Source organism: Podarcis tiliguerta, assembly GCF_965153285.1.
Source record: "Podarcis tiliguerta genome assembly, chromosome: 5".
Lineage (NCBI taxonomy): Eukaryota > Metazoa > Chordata > Lepidosauria > Squamata > Lacertidae > Podarcis > Podarcis tiliguerta.
The window spans coordinates 61,398,709-61,419,477 of record NC_139538.1 but is presented as its reverse complement, the minus strand read 5'-3'; the positions used below and the strand labels follow the sequence as shown (position 1 = coordinate 61,419,477).

General features: G+C 40.7%; 2 protein-coding genes across 11 annotated transcripts in view; one reads left to right on the top strand and one right to left on the bottom strand.

The window, feature by feature from the left end:
- Positions 1-2,079: 2,079 nt before the first annotated feature.
- MARCHF5 (membrane associated ring-CH-type finger 5) lies at positions 2,080-19,925 on the bottom strand. 6 transcript variants are annotated; one of them, XM_083443644.1, is made up of 6 exons: positions 19,855-19,925; positions 8,391-8,593; positions 7,616-7,746; positions 5,683-5,866; positions 5,099-5,265; positions 2,080-4,280 (listed from the first exon to the last, which is right to left on the bottom strand). In XM_083443644.1, the coding sequence occupies exons 1-6, from the start codon at positions 19,908-19,910 to the stop codon at positions 4,164-4,166; spliced, it is 858 nt and encodes a 285-aa protein (XP_083299770.1). In that variant the 5' UTR covers positions 19,911-19,925; the 3' UTR covers positions 2,080-4,163. The 6 variants fall into 6 exon arrangements, with proteins under 6 accessions (XP_083299770.1, XP_083299769.1, XP_083299771.1 ...); XM_083443643.1 differs by lacking the exon at positions 19,855-19,925 and adding an exon at positions 19,110-19,240; XM_083443645.1 differs by lacking the exon at positions 19,855-19,925 and adding an exon at positions 19,110-19,240 and having other exon boundaries at positions 5,099-5,235.
- CPEB3 (cytoplasmic polyadenylation element binding protein 3) overlaps positions 19,307-20,769 on the top strand; it is a 73,634-nt gene continuing 72,171 nt past the window's right edge. For all 5 annotated transcript variants that reach the window (XM_083443612.1, XM_083443609.1, XM_083443622.1 and 2 more), the window contains exon 1: positions 19,307-19,451. The gene's annotated coding sequence lies outside the window, so the exon portion shown is untranslated. The remainder of the gene's footprint in view (positions 19,452-20,769) is intronic.

The following is a 20,769-nucleotide window of genomic DNA, read 5'->3' as shown; positions in this document are numbered from 1 at the left end:
TTATACAACCCACTTTTAAAGCTATCGCCTGTCCGCTTAACCCTCTTACATCATTTGTTTTGACATCAATCTGCCTTTGAGTTAAATTGGAGCACCTTATTAAACTCCCAGCAAGCAATAAAGATACAATTTATTTCAGTGTGACTCTGTCTTTAACATAATAAATTTACTGGAAATCACAGTCGAAAAACACTGCTAAACACACGTTACTAGGGTACACTGGCCTCCACAGTGTTGTTGACATGATTATTTTTTAACAAAACTGCTACTGAGATTCATTAGAGCAGTTTTGTGTTGAGCAACTGTGAGTCTCAAGCACTTTAGGATTGAGTATTTACTTATTTAGAGACAAACCAACCAGCTGGGAAAAGATACAACCTTCCAATGAGGCATCCTTCATTAGAAATCTCTGGAGGAGAAAACCAAAGAGAAAACCAAAAATGCCTAGGTAAAATATGGAAGGTGCTTAATAAACCCCAGTAGATTAATAAAAAGAAACAACAGAAATAAAACATGAGTGCTAACAAGTTTGATCTTTGAGAGTATTAATTCCTCTGTCAAGATAAAGACAACTTGGAGAAGAATGAGCCTCCTAAGGTTAAGCTTAGCCTGCGATCCAATGGATGCCTGCAATGTTTTAAAATGTTGGGTTTTTTTACATAAAGAAATGAAGTACAGTTCTTTACAAAAAGAACCCAATTTTGATCAGTTGCTGGAGATAGGTAGTGCCTTTCCTATTCAATTTTAATAGGGGTAAATAGGATCCTTTCTTTTTGCAAGTTAAACAGAAATTTTCATATTTTTTTTAAGGGTGGGGATATGAAACACCACAGTGCAACTCCTCAATTGTTGAGGATTTCATGGCGCATGAAATGGTTCAGGGTTATTTGTTTTTAAATTGAAAACAGTGACTTAAAAAGCCACCCCAACTTGGGCAGATTAATCAGTCATGTTTCTGTATTTGCCACTTTTTCCTAATGTGTATGTGGGGGGCGGGGAGGGAGAGATCACATGAGCCATCCTTACTATGTAAACAAGGGCTGCTTGAATACTGAACAAACTCCTAGAACCCCATGGATTTGACACATCTTTTGACGAGACACCTAATGCATCTGCTGGAATTTGTAAAGCTTGGGTATGAGCACTCTTAATGGTGATCTAAATGGAAGAAGACCGGGATTAGCAAAGGCTCTGCAATTGTAATATAGAAGTTGGCACAACACAGCAATTCCTTGTGGACAAAGAGATTTTGCTGTGTACACAGAGCTGCCTTGCACGCAATAGTTTCCTGGTTTACTGCACAAATGGGCACAAGGCCAGTGTACTGGTGGATCTTCTGTCTGTGCATGGGAACTTTTGATTCTTCCTTGTGAAATCGAAGCTCCCCCTTCCCACTGCAACCCCTGAAAAGCCACTCCAGAAACTGGAGAAACCCTCTAGAATAGCCACCACCCCAATTTTGAAGCTGCTGTAGGTATACGACATCAGCCAAGCATTGATTCACTTGTGACAGTGCATCCCTATATCATGGGGCTCTTTGAATCCTTGATTCCACTTTCCAGTGCCTAACAAATTCAAACCCCTCTTTCCAACACCAATGTCACAGCCACACATTGAGGCTTTCAATCTCCTACACAGCAATAGAAATATCACTTCCAGAACCACACAACTTGCATTTCCCAATGCTCATTTAGCATAAAGCAATAGGTTAGCTAATCTGGGGTTGGAGAAGGTGGGCTCAGACATTTTATGAAATTAAGCAAAGCAAATGGCGGCATGATCCAAGGATCTGCAGTGGAAAAGAGAAAGGAATTATAGACAGTACAACATAATCTTGCATAATTAAATCTGGGCAGTGTGAAGATGCTCTCGTAGAACTGGGATAATGAAGAGCAAGCTCCTTTATGGGAGCTGAAATCTGATGTCGCTAGTTGATGTATGCTAGTAGAAATAATCAACTAATATATTGGTTGTTAAATTAAGCAATGGATATGGTTCAGTGTTTAATAGTTTATTCCCCCAAACATTTAAAGGAATTAAAGCAATCTGTGTTACTATATTTGACACCATACACCTAAAGAATATAAAAAAACTTTATTCAATCTAATCCAGTATGTGATCGTAAACTGCACTACTAAAAACATGTCAAAAGCACAGTAACCAAGGAAATGCTTTTTGCTACTGAATTTAAAATATAATCCCACATTCTTCACAGTACATTTGTAGTGATAAAACAATAATTTCAGCAATTTTACCATAGAACAAAATTTTAGACCAACCAATCTGTACTTTTAGGTTTCGTAGGAGATAGTTTAAAAACCAGCAGGTATCAAAGAGCTGGTGTATATAAAGTAAAGATCACCTAGAAGGCTTCTTACAACAGGAATTTCTGCAAGAAATGTTTTATAGTGCTGAAAACTCATAGAAAGCCAACATTCTGCAGGATACTGCTGAATATATAAATATATAGATATCAAAAGTCAAATTGACTTACAGTAGGGGTTTTTAGTATTTACAACAAGAAACTAAAGTATTCTGTTATGCTTTAGGTTTTTCCACATACCAATGCTGGAATACTAGCTGGTCATTATTACCTTTTAAAATATTACTTTTTTATATTTAAAGTAAAGCTTGCTATGGAAATAATATTTCTTTAGCATACGTTATTACAATCAAACAAAGACTTTCCCCCCATTTGCATCACTTCTGGTCAACAGCTATTTACCAGTACTTTAAAAAGATGTGTTTATTACCTTTTCCATGCATTAGATATTTGAACTGGAACATAATTTGAGAGTTTAAGAGACACTCAATGGTTCTTTAATCCTGTCAAAGCAAATACCACTTGTAAACCCAGAATGACTGTCATTTGTTACTTCGCGATGATGTGACTTGTACAGAACCCAATATTTAAACACTGATACACTAATTTCTACTGTTAAGAAAAAGTGCAATTTAAATATCTCCCTTATCAACCTTAATCCTGCCATGTACTAGGAAATCCATCTCATTGACTGGAATGGGACTTGTGCACACATGTCTAGATAGGAACCTATGCTCCAATCCAAAGAATTTACTTATAGGTGCCACCAAAATCAAGGACACTTTGAAAATAGATTTCAACAGAGATGCAGTTAAGGTGAGTGCCAGATAAGTCTTAAAAAAATAAAAATAGAACATAGAAAACTGACTTCATTAAGCAGGATTGACTTGTGTAATCAATAGTCTTTTAACATTCACAACTGAACATTTATACTTCCTTCTAAACACAGCTATGTGTTACCAGTGCTTGTTTTTGAACCCTTGCTTCTCGTTTTAGCCTGAATAATGACTCCACAATTTGGTTGTGCTTCCACAGCATACTGGCACTAAGCAACAGTCTAATATTGAAACTAGTCACATATAGATTGTAATTCAGTTTTTCAGTTTCACTGGTGGCAGACAGGAGTTAATTCTATATAATGCTACTTGCATTACAATGTAAGAGCCAAAAGACAGCAATCTGTTGAATTTTTTTTAAAAATAAAAAAGCAATTTGCTGGTGTTCCAAGTTATCAGACCCAGACAGGTTTTTCTATATTTAATGAAACTTCTAACAATCTGGGCTGTTGTGATGGACTATGTGAACTAGCAAGAAAATGAGTTGAGTTCTGCTATCACTAATTTGAGGCTTATTCTTTAGCTTCCTCTATGAATACGGGAACCCTTATTAACTGACATTCCAGAGTTCCACTTGGCAATAATAAACTATGCATATTTTTAGAAGTTTCTTATATTGGCCCATTTAGCAAAGTACTGTGCATTTACTGCAATAAGCATACAAAATATAATTCAATACAGTCTGCACATAATTTATTAACTTCACAACTGTTTGGCTTCTGTTTTGAAAGAAGGCAACATTTGCCCATAGGAAAATGATTCAGATGTCTTCCGCCACAAAGTAAACACATCAGTGAAAACAAATCACATTCTTAGGATCAACAACTAAGGAGGATTTGCCCTGCCATAATAAGGTATTTTATTATTCTATGGGGGTGGGGGGGGGACCACAAAAATCAGCAGCATATCCTCCAATTTCAGCTCCTTTAGCCAAATAATAGGTATTGGTACATTGCTGCTGAATATAGCAGATGAGATTGTAAAAGTCTGACATCCACAGTCATTTATGCACCTTCTTGCTCAGGATAGTTTAAAATTTTCCGATGAGCTTGTCGCAAATATTGCTGCTGTTTGAAATAGACCTTGAAAGCTCCTTTTATAGCAACAAAAGCAATTCCGCCCTAAAATAAAAGGGAACAATTATTCAAAACTGACAGAACACGTTTAACACCTAATATATTTTTTAATGGTTACATACACACACAGGATTGTCAAGCCCCGTTTCCTTTGAAGTTCAGCTAATTAGAGCAATTCTGTACTAAAACCCAAAGCATACATTTCCCTGTCACAATGGGGGTAATCTAATGTTTCTATGCTGAGTTTGCACATTCTTTTGAAAGTTTTCATTCACTTAAATGGGGAGGGGAGGGTTATGATTTGTTCTAGGGCTGAATCTCAACCTTCTCACACACACACCCCGTGGGCCATTTTGACAGGTGGATGGGGTTACTGACAGAGAAAAAGAGGATGTTCAGTCCTTCACAGCTCATGCCCAGTCCTCCAGTCCATGGTTCACAGGATTGTGTGAATGCAATCCTACAGCAAGGGTGGGGCACCTCCAGCATGTCATGTCCCAATTTGGCTCACAAGGCTGTTTCCTAAAAAAACACCCCACCTGCCTGCTCCATATCTAATGCTATATGTGACACCATGTGCAGTTAAGGATGCATTCCAAAGGAACAACCAGAAAGTATCCTTGGACCCCAAGCACCACCACTAACCCCCAGACCCTATGAAATAGGACCTACTCGAACTCCAAAGTGCCATATAAATGCTATCTGAATGTTTTAACTGATATTATGTAACAGTAAATGCAACAAAACACACCAAGCGTGTTATTTGACAGAAGTACGACAAAGGTGAAAATATGCAGAGAGAAGCCAAATCTCTGACACGTCTGCCAATCTAGTTCTATAAAGGAAACGTTACACAGTCTTACCAAAATTGTTCGCTGAAGATTAGAGTTAACACTGCTGAACATCAACTTGCCAACTATCGTAGCAATAGTGGGAAAGACAAGAGCTCCACAGAGAATACGAGTAGCAGAGACGTGATCTGCCAGAGGGTTGGCCTCAGCTGGAATACGAGGAACAGGACATCCAATCCCTAAAGAAAAATGCCATTGCTAACCAAGAATTAGAGTGCACTAAACCAGATTTGTATTACAAATTTAACCTCTCCATTCCAATTAGCTCTTCGATTTAATGGTTTTGAGTACTCCCAGCCAGAAAACTTATGTACTGCAACACATTCTAATAAAATTATTTATGGCATTTACTTCTAGTTTCACAGATTAGAAAGTGCTGCTCACAATTACACTGTTTTTAGTCTTTATACTGCAATACCTTCTTGCAAGCTGCATTTGGGAGATGGAACTCATCTAACCAAATATTGTGCTTTTTACTTAGCACCAAGGAGAGAAAAAGAGAAGTGCTATATTTTGGATACTAAAATCTATCTTACCACCCCTCCTCACAGAAACAGCCAAGCCTAGATATTCTACTCAAATTTTGGTAGCATTACCTGGAAATATGCTGTTCAGAATCTGTAGTTTGTTAGAATATTTTCGCCACAATCTAAGCACATAGTCTTCCCAGCGAATCATCTTTCCCAATATAAGCATAACTGGGATGGTGGGAAGTCCAATTAAAAGGAATAAAGGATCAGCTCTTTCCATAACATCGAGGCCTTCTTTATGACCCACAACCTGATGAATAAAAAATACATTATTGCATTAAGCACAGCACCATTCTAAATAGAGGTAATGTGGCTACTTTACAATGGCTTGACTTCAGGAGCTACAACTAAAGAACAACCTAATTTGAACCACCATCCAGAGAACCTACATGCCACTGCCCTGTACACTTATAGTAGCGCTATTAGCTTCTTTTGCACACCGAGATCAGAGTGCCAGACCTTCTGGGCTGGTGAGCAACTCATACGATTAGGCAATTGTTTGTCTCTCTTAGGCTGGATATCCATTTAGAACCCACTGCACCATCAAGTCAAATAATCCTGTTTCTGAGTATACGTAATTATTGCATTTGAGTTTGGCAGCACAGGAAACAATCTTGTAACTGAAACCTGATCAACCATTTTAAAAAGATATAGATACATATCTGAAATGTAGATAGATCTGAAACAAGGATGTATTTTTAAGCAGCTGTTTTCGGTATTAATTCCGCTATATATGTCCAAAAGCATCTTGATATGAGTCATGAGGAGTGTTGCAGTCAAGAAAGAGTGCTACTCCACAAAAACTTCAAAATAAATGTTTGATATATATATGCTACTCAAAAATGATGTTCCTAGAACTATGTATCAAGAACAGAACCCATGAGTAAAGCTAACTTTTTAAAATGTCCGATATTTTTCAATCCACAGTTGTGCTGATAAATAACCACAATCTATAAATAATTGAAAACTGTTATGACAGCAGCAGTACATTGAGCACATCTGTGCAGTTGTCAAAAGCCTGCTTCAAGTACTATATATAAAGTGGACAGATGGATGGTGAAGGTACTGCAAGTGACTCCATATCTATACTCAAAGACAGGAGCACATCAAAAATGAGTCCTGGCTTGTATCTTTCCTCCAAGTATTCATCTAGACAGAAAAGATGAAAAATTGGGAAGAGGCTGAGAACAAACTTGTTCATTGAAACTATATAGGAAGTCTATATCCAGGCTGAGGGCTTGCTCTGAGCATTATCCCTTTCCTCTCAACTAGGTATTTATTTCATTTGTTTCCCAGCTTTCCTCGAAGAACAGAATACACAAGCATTTTATCATCACAACAGGGGGAAGGCTAGCCCAAGCAAGAATAACTGGCCCAAGGTCATCCAATAAGCTTTATGGTGAAACAGTGACTGCTTCCTTCCCCTGACCCCCACCCCCCAAAAATGGGAAAGGTGAGCAATAAGCAGTGAGAGAATCATGGTGAGCATGGGAAAAGCAAGAGAAAAATCTCAGATTGAAGGTAGAAGCAACAGGATTTATCAAGGAATCTGTTTCTCATCCAAATAGCCGCAGTGACTCCCATATAGTTTAGCAGAGCTTGTTAATGAATAGAAAAGCACAAGTACAACTGGGCATATGCAAAGAAATACAGACATAGGCAGAAATGGACAGATGTGAGGCTTCGCAGGATATTTATGATGAAATTTATTCAAACAGATGCTTGTGTGTGTAGAGGGAAGAGCTGAATACAGCTGTGCCCGTTAGATGGGATTTGGCAATCTGTAAGCACAGAGTTACATGAAATAGCAATGCGTGTAAGGAAAAACGACCACATGGTAAGGAAAGAAGAATATGGAGTCACGCTCTTGTAAACTGTGTTTTCCAATCCTCTCGCGGAATTTTCTTCCTTACAAAAAACCAAACAAACTTCTTCAGCAACTGTCTAGAAGTTTGCAGCTTGATTAAGATAATGTAACATTTAGAAAGTGCATCTGAACCTGCATCACTGTTACTGCTCCGTAAGTGACAGCTGTCCAGTAGATAGAGCCCACCATTATTCCAGCTGCAGCAAACGGACAGGCTTTTGAGATAAGGCGATCTGCCAGGTCCAAGACATAAACAACTGGACCTATAACATAAAGGAGAAATAAAGTTTTGTAGCAGAGATGATGAATCAAAAGAGTATATAGCATGGCACTACCTCTATTAGCTCTATCACTGTCTTTTATGATTGGATGCTATGAGCTGCTCTGAGAATCTCAGTGCAGGATAATAATAGAACAAAATTCAACCCTTGCATCACCTTGAGACAATTGTGCATAAGGCAAATGATGAGATCTTCCTTATTACATAAGAATGTAAAATGTCACCACCCTCTACAGTTTGCATTGCTTATAGGCAGATGGGAGTTCGCACCCAGCCCCACACATCTCCTTCAAGCCCCCACTGAGGCTTGAAAGGCCTCATGAGGATGTTTACAAAGTGTGGTTTTAAATCCCTGTGGTCCACTTTGAAAGTGAAGCACCCCTTGACATCAATATGGCATAAGGTGATTGACAGGTGGGCAGCATGTGGGTGGAAGGAGCTGTGAGGGTTAGGGGTGAGGTGTGAAAGATGCAGAGTTGCCAAGGGAGGGTGAGGGGGTTGGCGAGCTGAGCAAGCAGGGATGGAGCCCCTGGTTAATATTAGTAGTAATGGTGGTAATATAATAATATTCCAGTTGTGTGCTCCCCGCAACCCACTCTTCATGGAAGTTTCACGTGCGCATCTTACCTAGTTTTGGAAATACTATTAAGTATTCTGCATTGCACTGAGGACAGGCAACACGAGCTGTACTGTTCCCTCTCTGTTTTTCATCCACCCAGCGCTGTAGACAAGTTTGGTGAACCCATTTCGTAGAGCCTCTACACCTGCATGGTCTCACCCACTCTGCTGTTCTGTCATCCTCATCAGTTGCAAAACACACCCAACAACTCCTGAAAGTTAAGCACAAAGGACACATCAGAAAGCTTGAGCTGTCAATATCGTAAGAATAAAATCTCCCCAACCATTTTATTGCTAACTTGTTTACCTAGAAAGGGCATTTCCTAAATGCAGTGCTACTAACTCAAATTCATCAATGCCATATTCTAATAGCTAGATTAAAAAAAAAAAAAATGTGTGTGCTTAATCCTAATGCCATTTCTTAAAATCATATTTTGCATCATTCACGTCTGAATTGAGGTCCATTTGCAATTTTTTGCTTTAGTCATAATGTATTCCAACAAATGAACAAATTATTCTACACATAATATTGATATTTTGGACTTTCCTGAATAGGGAATGTTTACATCCTGGCAACACTTACAAATAAAGAAAAATGTGATTGTAAAATTAAGGAAGGAAATACACTTAAATCTCTTGTAGATTGATTATTTTAATTTTAGTTAGAAATGTGTTTGACAGTAATCTAGCGAATGGAAAAGTGCCCTCTTGCAATTGATCTTTCCCCTCCTGTTCAGATAACGGAGTGATTGCATTATAAATACATCTAAGTCTGTAAAGCCCTTTGCTTTCCACAATCAATCGTAATCACAGCACTATGCAGAAAATGCACAGCAAAAGAGACATACATTTCCTTTTCCAATATGGAGAGAGAAAAAATTCCATTATTCTTATCATGTCAAATCTACACAGCTATGGCACTGCAACTAAGCAGAATTCTACCTTCATTCACTTCATTTCTTTCTTACTTCCGTCAAGAATATTGTTACTGGGCAGTATATAATAAATACAGCAAATAAACAAATACAAAAATTTCTAAGAACTACAACTTTTAAATGTTATTCAGAAAGAATAGAATGATCTAGAGTTCAGAATAGGGCAGTAAGTAAATCCACAAAGAAACTGTACAGTTAATTACAACTTTCCCACATTTGCACAGGAAACATTTCTGGCTGATTGTGTTCAAAAAATACTGCATAGAAATGAATAAATGCTTATTTATGTAAACTATTTTAATCCATTCCATATTTATAATCACATGATAGGACAGAAAATAATCATATTTCTTATTTCCAAAATGCTTATCCTGCCTTTCAATGGCTAATTTGCATTCTCAGGGCATCTGAGAAACGCAAACACACAAAAACCATCCTCATCAAGGAAAGATACACAAATAGTTGTATCAGGAGCAAAAACAACAGTAGACAGTTTACTGGGAAGATAATCAAAATTGAATCTTAAATTGAAGGCAGGGTGGACTGATTTAAATCAAATCTTTCATCTTGAAATTCATCTATTTTCTGAAGCAGCATGCATACCAGTTGGGTGCTATAACAATTAAACACATTTTTCTGCAAACAGATACATTTCCAATGAACCTCAGACTTCTGCTTGTGATATAAGGCCTTTACTTCTTCAGCTCAAACTACAGCATAGAAAATAGGTCTGCATTCCTACTTACTGTTCTGAACCACTTTGGTGCCTGCCACCAGGCTCAGAATAATGGAGGCAAACCAACAAGATCTGATGGGACACCCCTGCACAAACATTATTTACCATTGTTATAAACCGTTTGGCACAGGATTTCCAGAGTTTATTCAAATAAAGATTTAAATATTTTAAAGTAAGCAGCACCAGCTGATGCGGCTTTTAGGAATTTTATAAATTCATGAATAAGGACACAAGGAACTTAATTACTACCACCCTGCTCTCAATAGCATGGGCCAGCAAACTTTTTCAGCAGGGGGCCAGTCCACTGTCCCTCAGACCTTGTGGTGGGCCGGACTATATTTTGGGGAAAAAGTATGAACGAATTCCTATGCCCCACAAATAACCCAGAGATGCATTTTAAACAAAAGCACACATTCTACTCATGTAAAAACACAATGATTCCTGGACCGCCTGCGGGCCTGATTTAGAAGGCGATTGGGCTGGATCCAGCCCCCGGGGCCTTAGTTTGCCTACCCATGCTCAATAGCTTCAGATTTGGCAATCAACAAATTATCTTGGGAAAGTCCCCTAACAAAAATAAACATATACTCTTTCTATGGTGTAATGTATCTTATATACCCAAACTTAGCTATTATTACTACCTTTATTTCACTACAGCTCTGTCCACTGTGTGTGTGTGTGTGTTTTGTATTTACATCTAACAAATGGTATTCCCTGTTTACTTTCAACTTTCCATTATTTAGGCAACACTCTCCCCCCAAAAAGAAATGATGAGATGTTGCTAAGATGTTGGAACTACACGGCAATATAAAAGCATTTATCCAAGCTTTAAAAAAATGCATACAGGAAATAAGTTGAACAATTCAATCTTTCTTTTCACTATTACAGACAAAGTGGAATTTCTACACATAGACACACACACATATCAAAAAGCAAAACAGAAATAAAGTCACAAATGCAGAAACTACTAAACATCCTCACTGAAATTTGAGGAGTCTTTCGAACCAAAAATAATATCAGACTGGTATATCAACTCTTTTACCTAGAAGACACATACATGGCATATTTCATAGTTTGCTCAAGTTACAATGTATGATGGCTACCTCTGAACTGTTAATGAGTGCAAAACTGGGCCACACAGATAAAGTTGTGACATGCCTTGGGGCAACCTGACACCCCAAGAGGTCTAAAGTTCATTTGGATGACAGGAAAAAATGACTTTACAATCTTGCAAAATAACACCCTTGAATTAGTTATTAAAGGCTATACTTTGAAGTATTAAAACATGTTTAATACTAGGTTATATGCTTGAAATATAATATATATCATTAAGACTATCAAATTCATTTTGATGCAGCAATGGATCAATGTCACATACATTTTTTAAACAAGAAGTTTCATCCAATTTATTGCTCAACAGCTATATTTTAAACAATGGATGGCCTACAAAAAGAATCACATGATATCCTTTATATTCTTAAGCCTTTAGCAAGTTATGAATAATGAATAGTAAATCCCTTGTTTTCTGTCATCAGCTTTATCTTGCTATTGACAGTAGCTACAGCAGAAAGAGCTAAATAAAACCATTGACACAAGGATCTCAGTTCTTGCCAGATTTTCCATTTTCTTGTATTGAATAAAACATTACCCTGGTCTTAGTACAGAATCAGGTCGCTACTCAGACTGCAACCTAAAATAGAAACAGCTAGCTAGGTCAAACAAAACATAGTTTCTAAAAACTCAACATTACTATATAAAACCAAGTGAATTAGCAATAGTATACTTTCCCCAACTCTTTTCTACTTTAAGCATTTCAGAACAGACTTTTTATTTCAGTCTTGAAAATAAATATCTCTTTATTCTAGCTACTATTAGCATTCAGCTTCACTGGAGATCCACAAGTTCTAACATCATGAAAGAGGATCTTTGCATCCTCGATTTCAAGTTTCCCAAAAATGACACTTCTGTTAATTTTGAGCAGCACATCTAGCTTAGCATCCTATTCTCACAGTGGCCAACCTGCTGGCTACAGGATGTTCCCTCTTTTAAAGTCAAATGTGATCGTGTTGGACTTCCTTGGCAATTGTCCACTTACATATATGTCGAAGTTACTCATTACTACAGCACTTTCTTCTTTTGGGTGCTTCCTTGATTTCATTCTCCATCTCAATATCATCTTCACATTTTGATCAGTGGCAAGATAGTAAGCCCACTTTTGGGGCCAAGTATAATCAACCACAGCAGCTGTGTGAAGGATTCTACCCCTTTGGGGATTTCTAGCTTGAGGACTCTATGCCCGATGTACAGTGATGCCACCTCCATGATGTCCTTCCTGTAGAGTTTATATCCAGAAATAACCATGTCCCACTGGTTTCTCTCCGTTCCACCAGGTTTCCATTATGCCCACTATATCAATGCTGTCCTCTAAGACCAAACACTCCAGTTTGCCCATCTTGGCTCAGAGGTGTCTAGTAGCATTAGCACATAAACACACAAATCTAGCTGCTCTCGCTCTCCAAGTATCTTTTGGCATGTGTGTTTTATGCTACATCATTTAGTAAGTCAGAAATGTCAGCCATGTGCCCCCTGCCCTCTTAACGCTTAGTTCTACACCTCCCCTATTTAAATCAATTTTTTTCTTCATCTGGTGGGGAAGGGAACACTTCTTCTGAACCAGACCCTGTTTTGTTCCTGTCAGCTTTCCCCCCCACAATCAGTTTAAAAGCTGCTCTGCCACCTTTGGATTTTAAATGCCAACCGTCAGGTTCCGTGCCAGTTCAAGTAGAATGTATTCAAGTATGTGAGGGAAGAGCCTGTTTTTCAATATAGGTGTGGCTCCATTTGCTCTGTGCCAGGCAGCTGGCTATTACTTTGTGTCTTAAGTTCAATTGATAGGGATTTTGAAAAGTAACATTTCAAGCACCACTAGATTACACCACTTTCCAGCTGTTGTGCACATAACAACTAATTTCAATATTTATGACCCTGTAAGTGAGGCTCTGTGGACAAAACATCAAGAAGATAGATACTCATACCTCCCTTTTCTTAATTTCTATATTAATCTACTGCAAAGTTTATCTTAAAAGCAATCTGGCGATTTAAAGCAGTGTGAGCAACTAAATTTTACATGGATGGTGCAGGAAGAAGAGATTCATTTAACTAGTCCTGCCAGGGGAAGCCCACACAAGGACATCTGCTAGCACAATACGGCTTCCCCCCATCTCCTCCCCCTGGTATGGAGAACTCCTGGAACAGCACATTAGGCGGGAAGGAAAGGGCAAATTATACCATCAAGCAAACAGAATTGCTTGCTCTGATGGAGTGTTCTGCTTAGCACAACGTTGAATTCTTCCCTGAGCCTTTTCAGAAGACACATAACCATAATTGTACAACATTAACCATTCTGTTGCACACAGAATGTACAGCAAAAGAATGCTCAATCTTTTTTATACAGAATGAGTGGCATCCTACATTTCTTCTAGCATAAGGAATTTTCACTGAGCAGTGGAACTTTCCTGCCCTCGTCTCTCCCCCATAGATCCCAGAAATGTGCTCCAAACGGTTGAGGAAATCTCCAGAACAGATTTAGAGGGTGCACAGGGAAAGAGGGGAGAAGTTCTGTTGTATAGTTAAAAGTCCTTCTACTAGTAGAACTATTTTGCTGGATACATCATTTGCTTTTGAAAATTAATGTTGTTCTAAACTCTCAATGTTTTCTATTTTCTGTGAGATTACAGTACTGACCTATTTGCCTGACTTCTGCAGTTTTACACACCAAACGTTGTTTTAATTAGATACAGAACTGGTCAGTAAAGGGGAAGAACTAGAAGCATCTTAGGAAACCAAGGTAGTGTTATTACTGGACAAATTTCACAAGATCTATATGAAGATATTCTTAATTAGATTGAATTATAGTAATGAATGTTTGCCTTTAGTGGAATTACAAAACGTCTTACATAAACAAAAGGTAGGTGTGTATAGGATTGCACTGTTAAGTACTTAATCTTGACACTATTTAAAGACTCTACAATGTTTCCTTATCATATTGCACCACTAGGCTAGAATTTTATGCCTTGTCACTGCTACTTACACAACTTCACTAATCAGCCACTCTTCATCTGTGTGCACCAACCATCATGTTCACTCATCTTGTGAGTGGAAAGAGGAAGTAGAAAGTGCCTTTTTTGCTCTTAAATAATTCTGCCACTGGGAAGCAGACCTTCCTCTTTGTGAACGTGTAGGCCAATAATTCAAATACTACTGGTTGAAATACCTTATTTGTTTTGCTGATTGTGTAAATGGCTTAGGGCATTTGTTTTCTCCTTCCGTGGGTGGCAATTAATTCTAGCAACTGCAGAACTGCTACTCCCAATAATTAAATTTCCTGTTTCCACATATAGAAACTTATTCTAGTAACTGCAGTTGTGCCTAAAAATCCCTTTCTTTATTGAGCACATGGATTGTTGTTTAAATTAGCATACAGAGAACAAAAAAATGCCTCCAAATTAATTTTTAAAACGAGAACTACTTTTTCTGGAAAAAGAACATTAAAATCAACATAAGAGCATATAAGATAAAGTTAAAAGATTTATTAAGATATATATTTATAACAAAAAACATTTATCTCCAATTTCATTTACTATCCTACAATAATATGAGAAGAATTAACATGTCCTTATGACATCAATTGCCCCTGCAGCAAATAGCACACCACCACTGAATTTTAATGTGAGTGATCATTGCCCCCTTTTTTCCCATTGTATAATAATTTTCAAATACACAACTTCTGCCAACACTTACAGATTAATGTCTATTTAGAAGCAATTCTCCTAAAAGTCCACCAAGCTTACTCCCAGGGAAGTGCTTTGAAATTTAAGCTAATCAATACTTATTCTCTATTGAATGGCAAATCTTGTTTTCTTTTAATGAAAAAACACTGTCACTCCCATTTTGGAGAGAAAAATGCTATTGTGCCTCTATACGTGCAGGTATCCATGGTACATTACAAACATGATGGAAGGGCTGCTGAATGTCTGCACTTCCACTAGGAAACAGACAGAGGCAAATATCTGAACCAGGCCAAAGTCACCAGGGGGAGAGAAGTAACCTAAGGCAGGTTTCCCCAACCTGGTGTCCTCCAGAAGTTTAGAGGTCTACAATTTGAGCATGGCCAACATTGAGGAGTGATATTGGTTGTAGTATAACACTTTGCATAGGGCAGGGGGAAGAACCAGGCTGGGGATCTTCTCCTCAGTTTTTCTCTATGTCACAGGAGACTATTTCCACATTAGAGAAGTCAATAAAAGATGAAGAAGGGCTGCAGAAGAGACAGATGTTAGAATTTGCTGGCAAAGCAGAACTCCTGAACTTTGGTTCAGTCATCATCCACTGCATTCAATGGGGCATTCTACATCTGTGTATAGAACTGTGACCCAAGTAGCCTTGGACAAGCCACTCTCTCTCAGCAGCAATGATCCATCTGAACTATGGAGATACAACTTTTGTCCACAGGCAGCTTTACAGATCATGTGGCCAGCATGATTAAACCGCTGCTGGTGCACAGAGAAACATGATGAATGCCAGAGCGCATGGAAAACGCCTTTTACCTTCCCGCCACAGCAGTACCTATTTATCTACTTGCACTGGTATGCTTTCGAACTGCTAGGTTGGCAGAAGCTGGGACAGAACAATGGGAGCTAACCCCATTGCAGATTCAAATCGCTGACCTTCTGATCGGCAAGCCCAAGCGGCTCAAAGGTTTAGACCACAGTGCCACCCGCATCCCTTATCAGGTTACATATATCAGGTAAATTAAGGTAGTTTGCTGCATGTAATGTAAGTTGCCTTACTAACTCCCAACATTCATTAAAAAAAGGCATTCCTACCACAAAGATAGGCAAGGCAACAACTTTCCAAAAGAGAGTGATTCCCCTGTATTCACTAAGAAAGACTCATTTCTAAATATGATAAATGAAGATCAACTACATTGCAGTGCTTCCCCCCCCAGGGGGTACTCAAGGGTACACAGTACCAGCACCTCTTTTGTTGCTGTTAAGAAGTGTGGCACTTACTGTAACAACTTCATGGTGAGTACTAGCACCTATTTTTCTAGAAAAAAAGCACTGGTACATTGGCATTTGCCTCTCCAAAATTTCATTTAGTATTCTCTTTGTTTAGTTAAGTCAATGCTAATTAAAACTTCAGGAGTTTTGCATGACGGCTAACATGAACTAAAAGCAAGCAAATTCTATTTTGCTATACTATATACTATTTAGCCTAAATAGTATGAACTTAAAAGTCTTCTTTAAAAACCAGTGAAACCATTTCCATCAAGGTGGTACAATAAAGAATTATCCTTATGCTGTATCTCTCATTTTGTGGATACAAACCAACAGCAATATCCCAAGCAACTAGTATCGTACACCATACAACTTCTGCCAATAGCTCATGACAGTGTTTCCTCTTGATTTAATACACTTCAAACAATGTGACCAAAAAATCTACTTATCTATTAAGTTGGCATCTGTCTTGTCTCCAGAGCCAACAGAATGTGTATCCAGGGGTGCAGTCAAACCACTGGAGAATCACAGTGCCTGTTATGGCTGCAGAAACCAGTAACTCATAACTGCCGACTTCTGCACTGCTTTTGCTGTGTTAGCACCACCTAAGTGACCTCTCTGGGGCGAAAGCCTGGGCAGTGTGTATGGAGGTCCTGGGCTGCCCAGATAATAAGACCCCCTCTTGGCCTCACTGATGTGGTCCAAAGGAAAACAGAGCAATACATTTGGCATCAGCTTGGATGCAGGAGTTGCTGGAAGGATGCATACAAGACGCCATCTAACTGTCTTAGGGACTCCACTCTGGATTTGTGTAGGGTTGGCTCCTTGGCCTTTTCATCTTTCAAAGATGTCCCACAAGGCAGCGGGTACAGATTTTTCCTCTGGGTTTACTCCCAAAGCCTTTCTTATGGATGAGTATAGCTGCAAGGCAATGGAGATTTCGATCAGGTTTTCCTTTTCCTTAAACGCCTACCTTACCAGGTTGATGAGCCATCTGCCCCTCACCTCCCACTACAGCATGTGCAGAAACCACCTTCTTGACTGTTGGATCCACTATTTGTCTTATCCACTCAATCCACTAACACCTGTCTTGACGTGCAGGGGAAGTCCTTAACACACTGAGGGTTTGAGACCCATTGGCTACCCTCAGCTGGTTTAGCCAGCCAGCTGAAGCCATTTCCTGAGGTGTGGCCACTCCTGCATGCTGACAGCTTCTAAGAGCCACAGGTGAAAGCTGACTGAGTGCAGGATGGGAACCAAAGGTGAACAAACCACCCCAGACAGCATGATGTGTCCCCCACCAGAGGTACTACCCCTCCTCCAACATATCAACACCTAGTATCAATCCCCTATATCCAGTAACTACAATACAGGCAACACATGATTTGTGTGGGAGTTGCATTCTAGGTCATCACATGCGACGGTGGAGCATGCATATGCCTGCTTCGCTCCTGTCCTCTTTCCAGCCACTTCCAGGTTGCTGCAATGCCCTATCATGATCGTGCATCAGTTGGACACACATAAATTCATTGTTGCCTATAAAATTGGAATGCAATTAAATGAGACTGTGGTTCCTCAATTGACTAATGTAACCATTTTGCCTTACTCAAGTCAATAGGGCTGTTCTCAAAGATACGGGAATTTACCTTCTGTTACTAAGTGAAAAAAAGCACAGGCTAAGTCTGGGTTATTTCCATTATCATGCCACCTACCACAACAGAAAAGCAATATACTTTATATAGAATTACTAACAGGACCCGTCTCTTACATGTTATTACTGTAGATAAACGGTAAGCCAACAAAAACTGTGGAACTACAGTGATCACTGTAGCAGTACATAATATGGGTACAGCAACCCATAGTCATATAGCTGAATCTCAACTCTACAAGAATCCTTTGAAAAGTTGTCCCAACCCTCCACATACTAGGTTTCTAACTTAATCTTTATTCTCTGCTTCTCCCCTGCAACCACGAAGCCAGAACAGTAGCACTCCTGTCCTTCTGGGCCACAGAATTCAAACTCTTTTGGAATGAAGGCCTGGGGACTCTGAAGTAGTCAGTGCTGAAGGATAGTGACAAAGACATAGAAAAGGTTACTCGGACATGCAATGGTAGTATGAGCACAAGGTTGCTCCATGTGGTGGAAACATCCATGATCACAACTCATTGTTTTATATGCAAGATCTGTAAGCTACTAAAATAGGGGTTGTGGGTGTTGACATAGATGTTTTTAACAGCACTGTAGGGGCTACTAATTTTACGATTACTGCAAGGTGAACTTAGCGACAGTTTGTACTGGAAGACATTTGACAGCAAACGGTGCGTGTGTGTGTGTTATGTGGGCCCAAGGCCTCATTAACCCTCAGAATGCTCATGGTGGGGGCAAAGCAGCAACTCTCCAATCCCCCCCCCCCCAAAAAAAAGACACAAACAGCCCTGCGTTTCTTTTTGAGCCCTCGTTGCCACATCCGCTCAGGCCTTGGGCAAGCAGCTCCCCTCAAATTCCCCCCGTGACTTTCTGCACGCATATAGGCCGTCGCGGCCCAGGATGGTGCGGTGCCTCCAGGCGTGCTTTCCCTTCGACCCGGTTCCTGCTCCAAAATCACCCCCTCAAGGCGCACCTGGAAACGGGCCCGCCTGACCTCCCGCAGCTCCGCTTCTTTCCCCGTACCTGTCCATGGTCTGCGGTATCAGCAAGCCCGTCTGCTCCGACATCCTCTCCGGGTGCGGGGAGCCCGGGGGCTCGGCTACGACAGGCGCCAGGAGCCGGTTGGGGGAAGCAAGGCCTAGAGCCTGCCGCCAAGGAGGAGGAAGAGGAGGAGGAAGCAGCAGGAGGCTCTCCTTCCGAGCGGCGACGGGCCCCTTTGACTAGACGGCGACCTAGGCCGGTAAGGGGGGGGGGCAAGGAGAGCGAGAGGCACAACAGATCCGCAGCCTCGGAGCGGGCGAGGGGGCGGGGAGGAGCGAGGGCAACTGCGCACGCGCGGGGCCCTCTTACCTCACAGAGGAACCGCCGCTGCGCCTGGTTCCCTTCTCGCCCACTCCGAGCTGAGATACCGCAGAGCGCGCCCAAGGCACCATGGGAGATGTAGTTCCCGCTCTTCGCCGGCCCTGAGGGGGGGATTTAAATTCCCCTTTCCCTCCCCCTCCCAACCCCCTCGCCCCTGCCGCCGCCTTCTCCTTCTTCTAACGGCGCGCTCGCTCGCGACAGTTGCTCGTTGCCCTGCTCCTCCTCGCCCGCCGCCGCCGCCGCCGCTGCGTGAGAGCGCGGGCCGGCCGGGGTTGGGGTTTTGCCTTCGGCTGGGGGAGCGGCGAGATGGCTACGCTCGCTGAGGGAAAGGTCAGCACACACCTCGACGCTGTCAATTCTTGCTCCTTGCTCCCCACCCTCCCTCCCTTCCTTGGGGAGGAGGAAACAGAGAGAGATGGGCGAGTGTTTCCACAACTCTCATTTCCCCCGCTCCCTGTGCGGAGACGGTGGTGGGGTGAGGTGGGGTGGGGAGAGGTATTTTTCGGTTACATCATCACATTGAAGCTCCTTCGGCCCCCTTTGCCTTGCCTTCCCCACTGGTACAGGTGCGCCTCCTTTGTCCCAGGGCATTCAGCGGGGGGGGGGGCAACTCTCTCCCATCCCTCCCCCCCTCGTCACAGACGTCCTTTTGGGGCAAAGGGTTGGCTGGGCTGTGACCCCTTGACTGACTGCTCGCTTAAAGAACTTCATGTACAGTAAACTTGTTTGTTACCTTGATCTACTTAGCCTTTCCTCCAGGAGGCTTTTCCCTCTGCGCAAATGGTCCATCCAGCTCCCTGCCCCACACTTTTATCCTTCAAACTCCCGTATGAGGTAGGTTAGGCTGAGAGGGGGGTGACTGGCCCATGGTCACCAAGTGAGTTTCCCAGCTGAGGGGTTTCAGCCCAACTAGTCACTGTACTAGCCAGAACCACTATAGAGAATGGCTACTTTTCTTGCCAAAATATGACACAATTGCCACCACCACCACCATCACCACCCTGCCACAAAAAAGGTCACCTGCCTCAACAAAAGGAAATAATGCAAATACGCTTTGAGTATGTGTTTCGAGTTGGTTAATAATATGCTTTTCATGAATTTTGTGGCTTCTCCCAATCTTTTTTTATTGGGGAGGCTGTTGCTGTAATTGAAACCAACATTTTATTATGGCTGTGTTTCTCAACCTCAATTTCTGAGTCAACAGACGTACCATTCAGGAGACTTTTCTCCTGGGAAGAGGGTGCTGGAGCTTGGAGGCATTTTTGTAAAAGATGTTTGTGTACCAGTATTCATGTTGAGTAAAGGGGACAAACACCCAGGCTGTAAATTTATGTGAAAATGTTACAAATTTGAAGTACGGTGTAACTAAGTAACCTAACTAATTGGGGCCTACTTTCTATAATGTTCTGTAAAGTAGCCAAAGGAATGCTGCCACTTTTTGACCTTTTATCTTTTTCAATATTTTGATTAAACATGCAGACTAGCATATAGACAGTGATAACCAAGTACATAGATATGATATAGAAATAAGTAGCAACATGCTTCTCTTAGGGGGATTTAGTGAAATGGGAGTACATGCATCACTGTGGCTGGTCAGGTTAGTTAAGGCTGCAACTGCTGAACCAGCTGAAGCTGGTGAAAACATTCC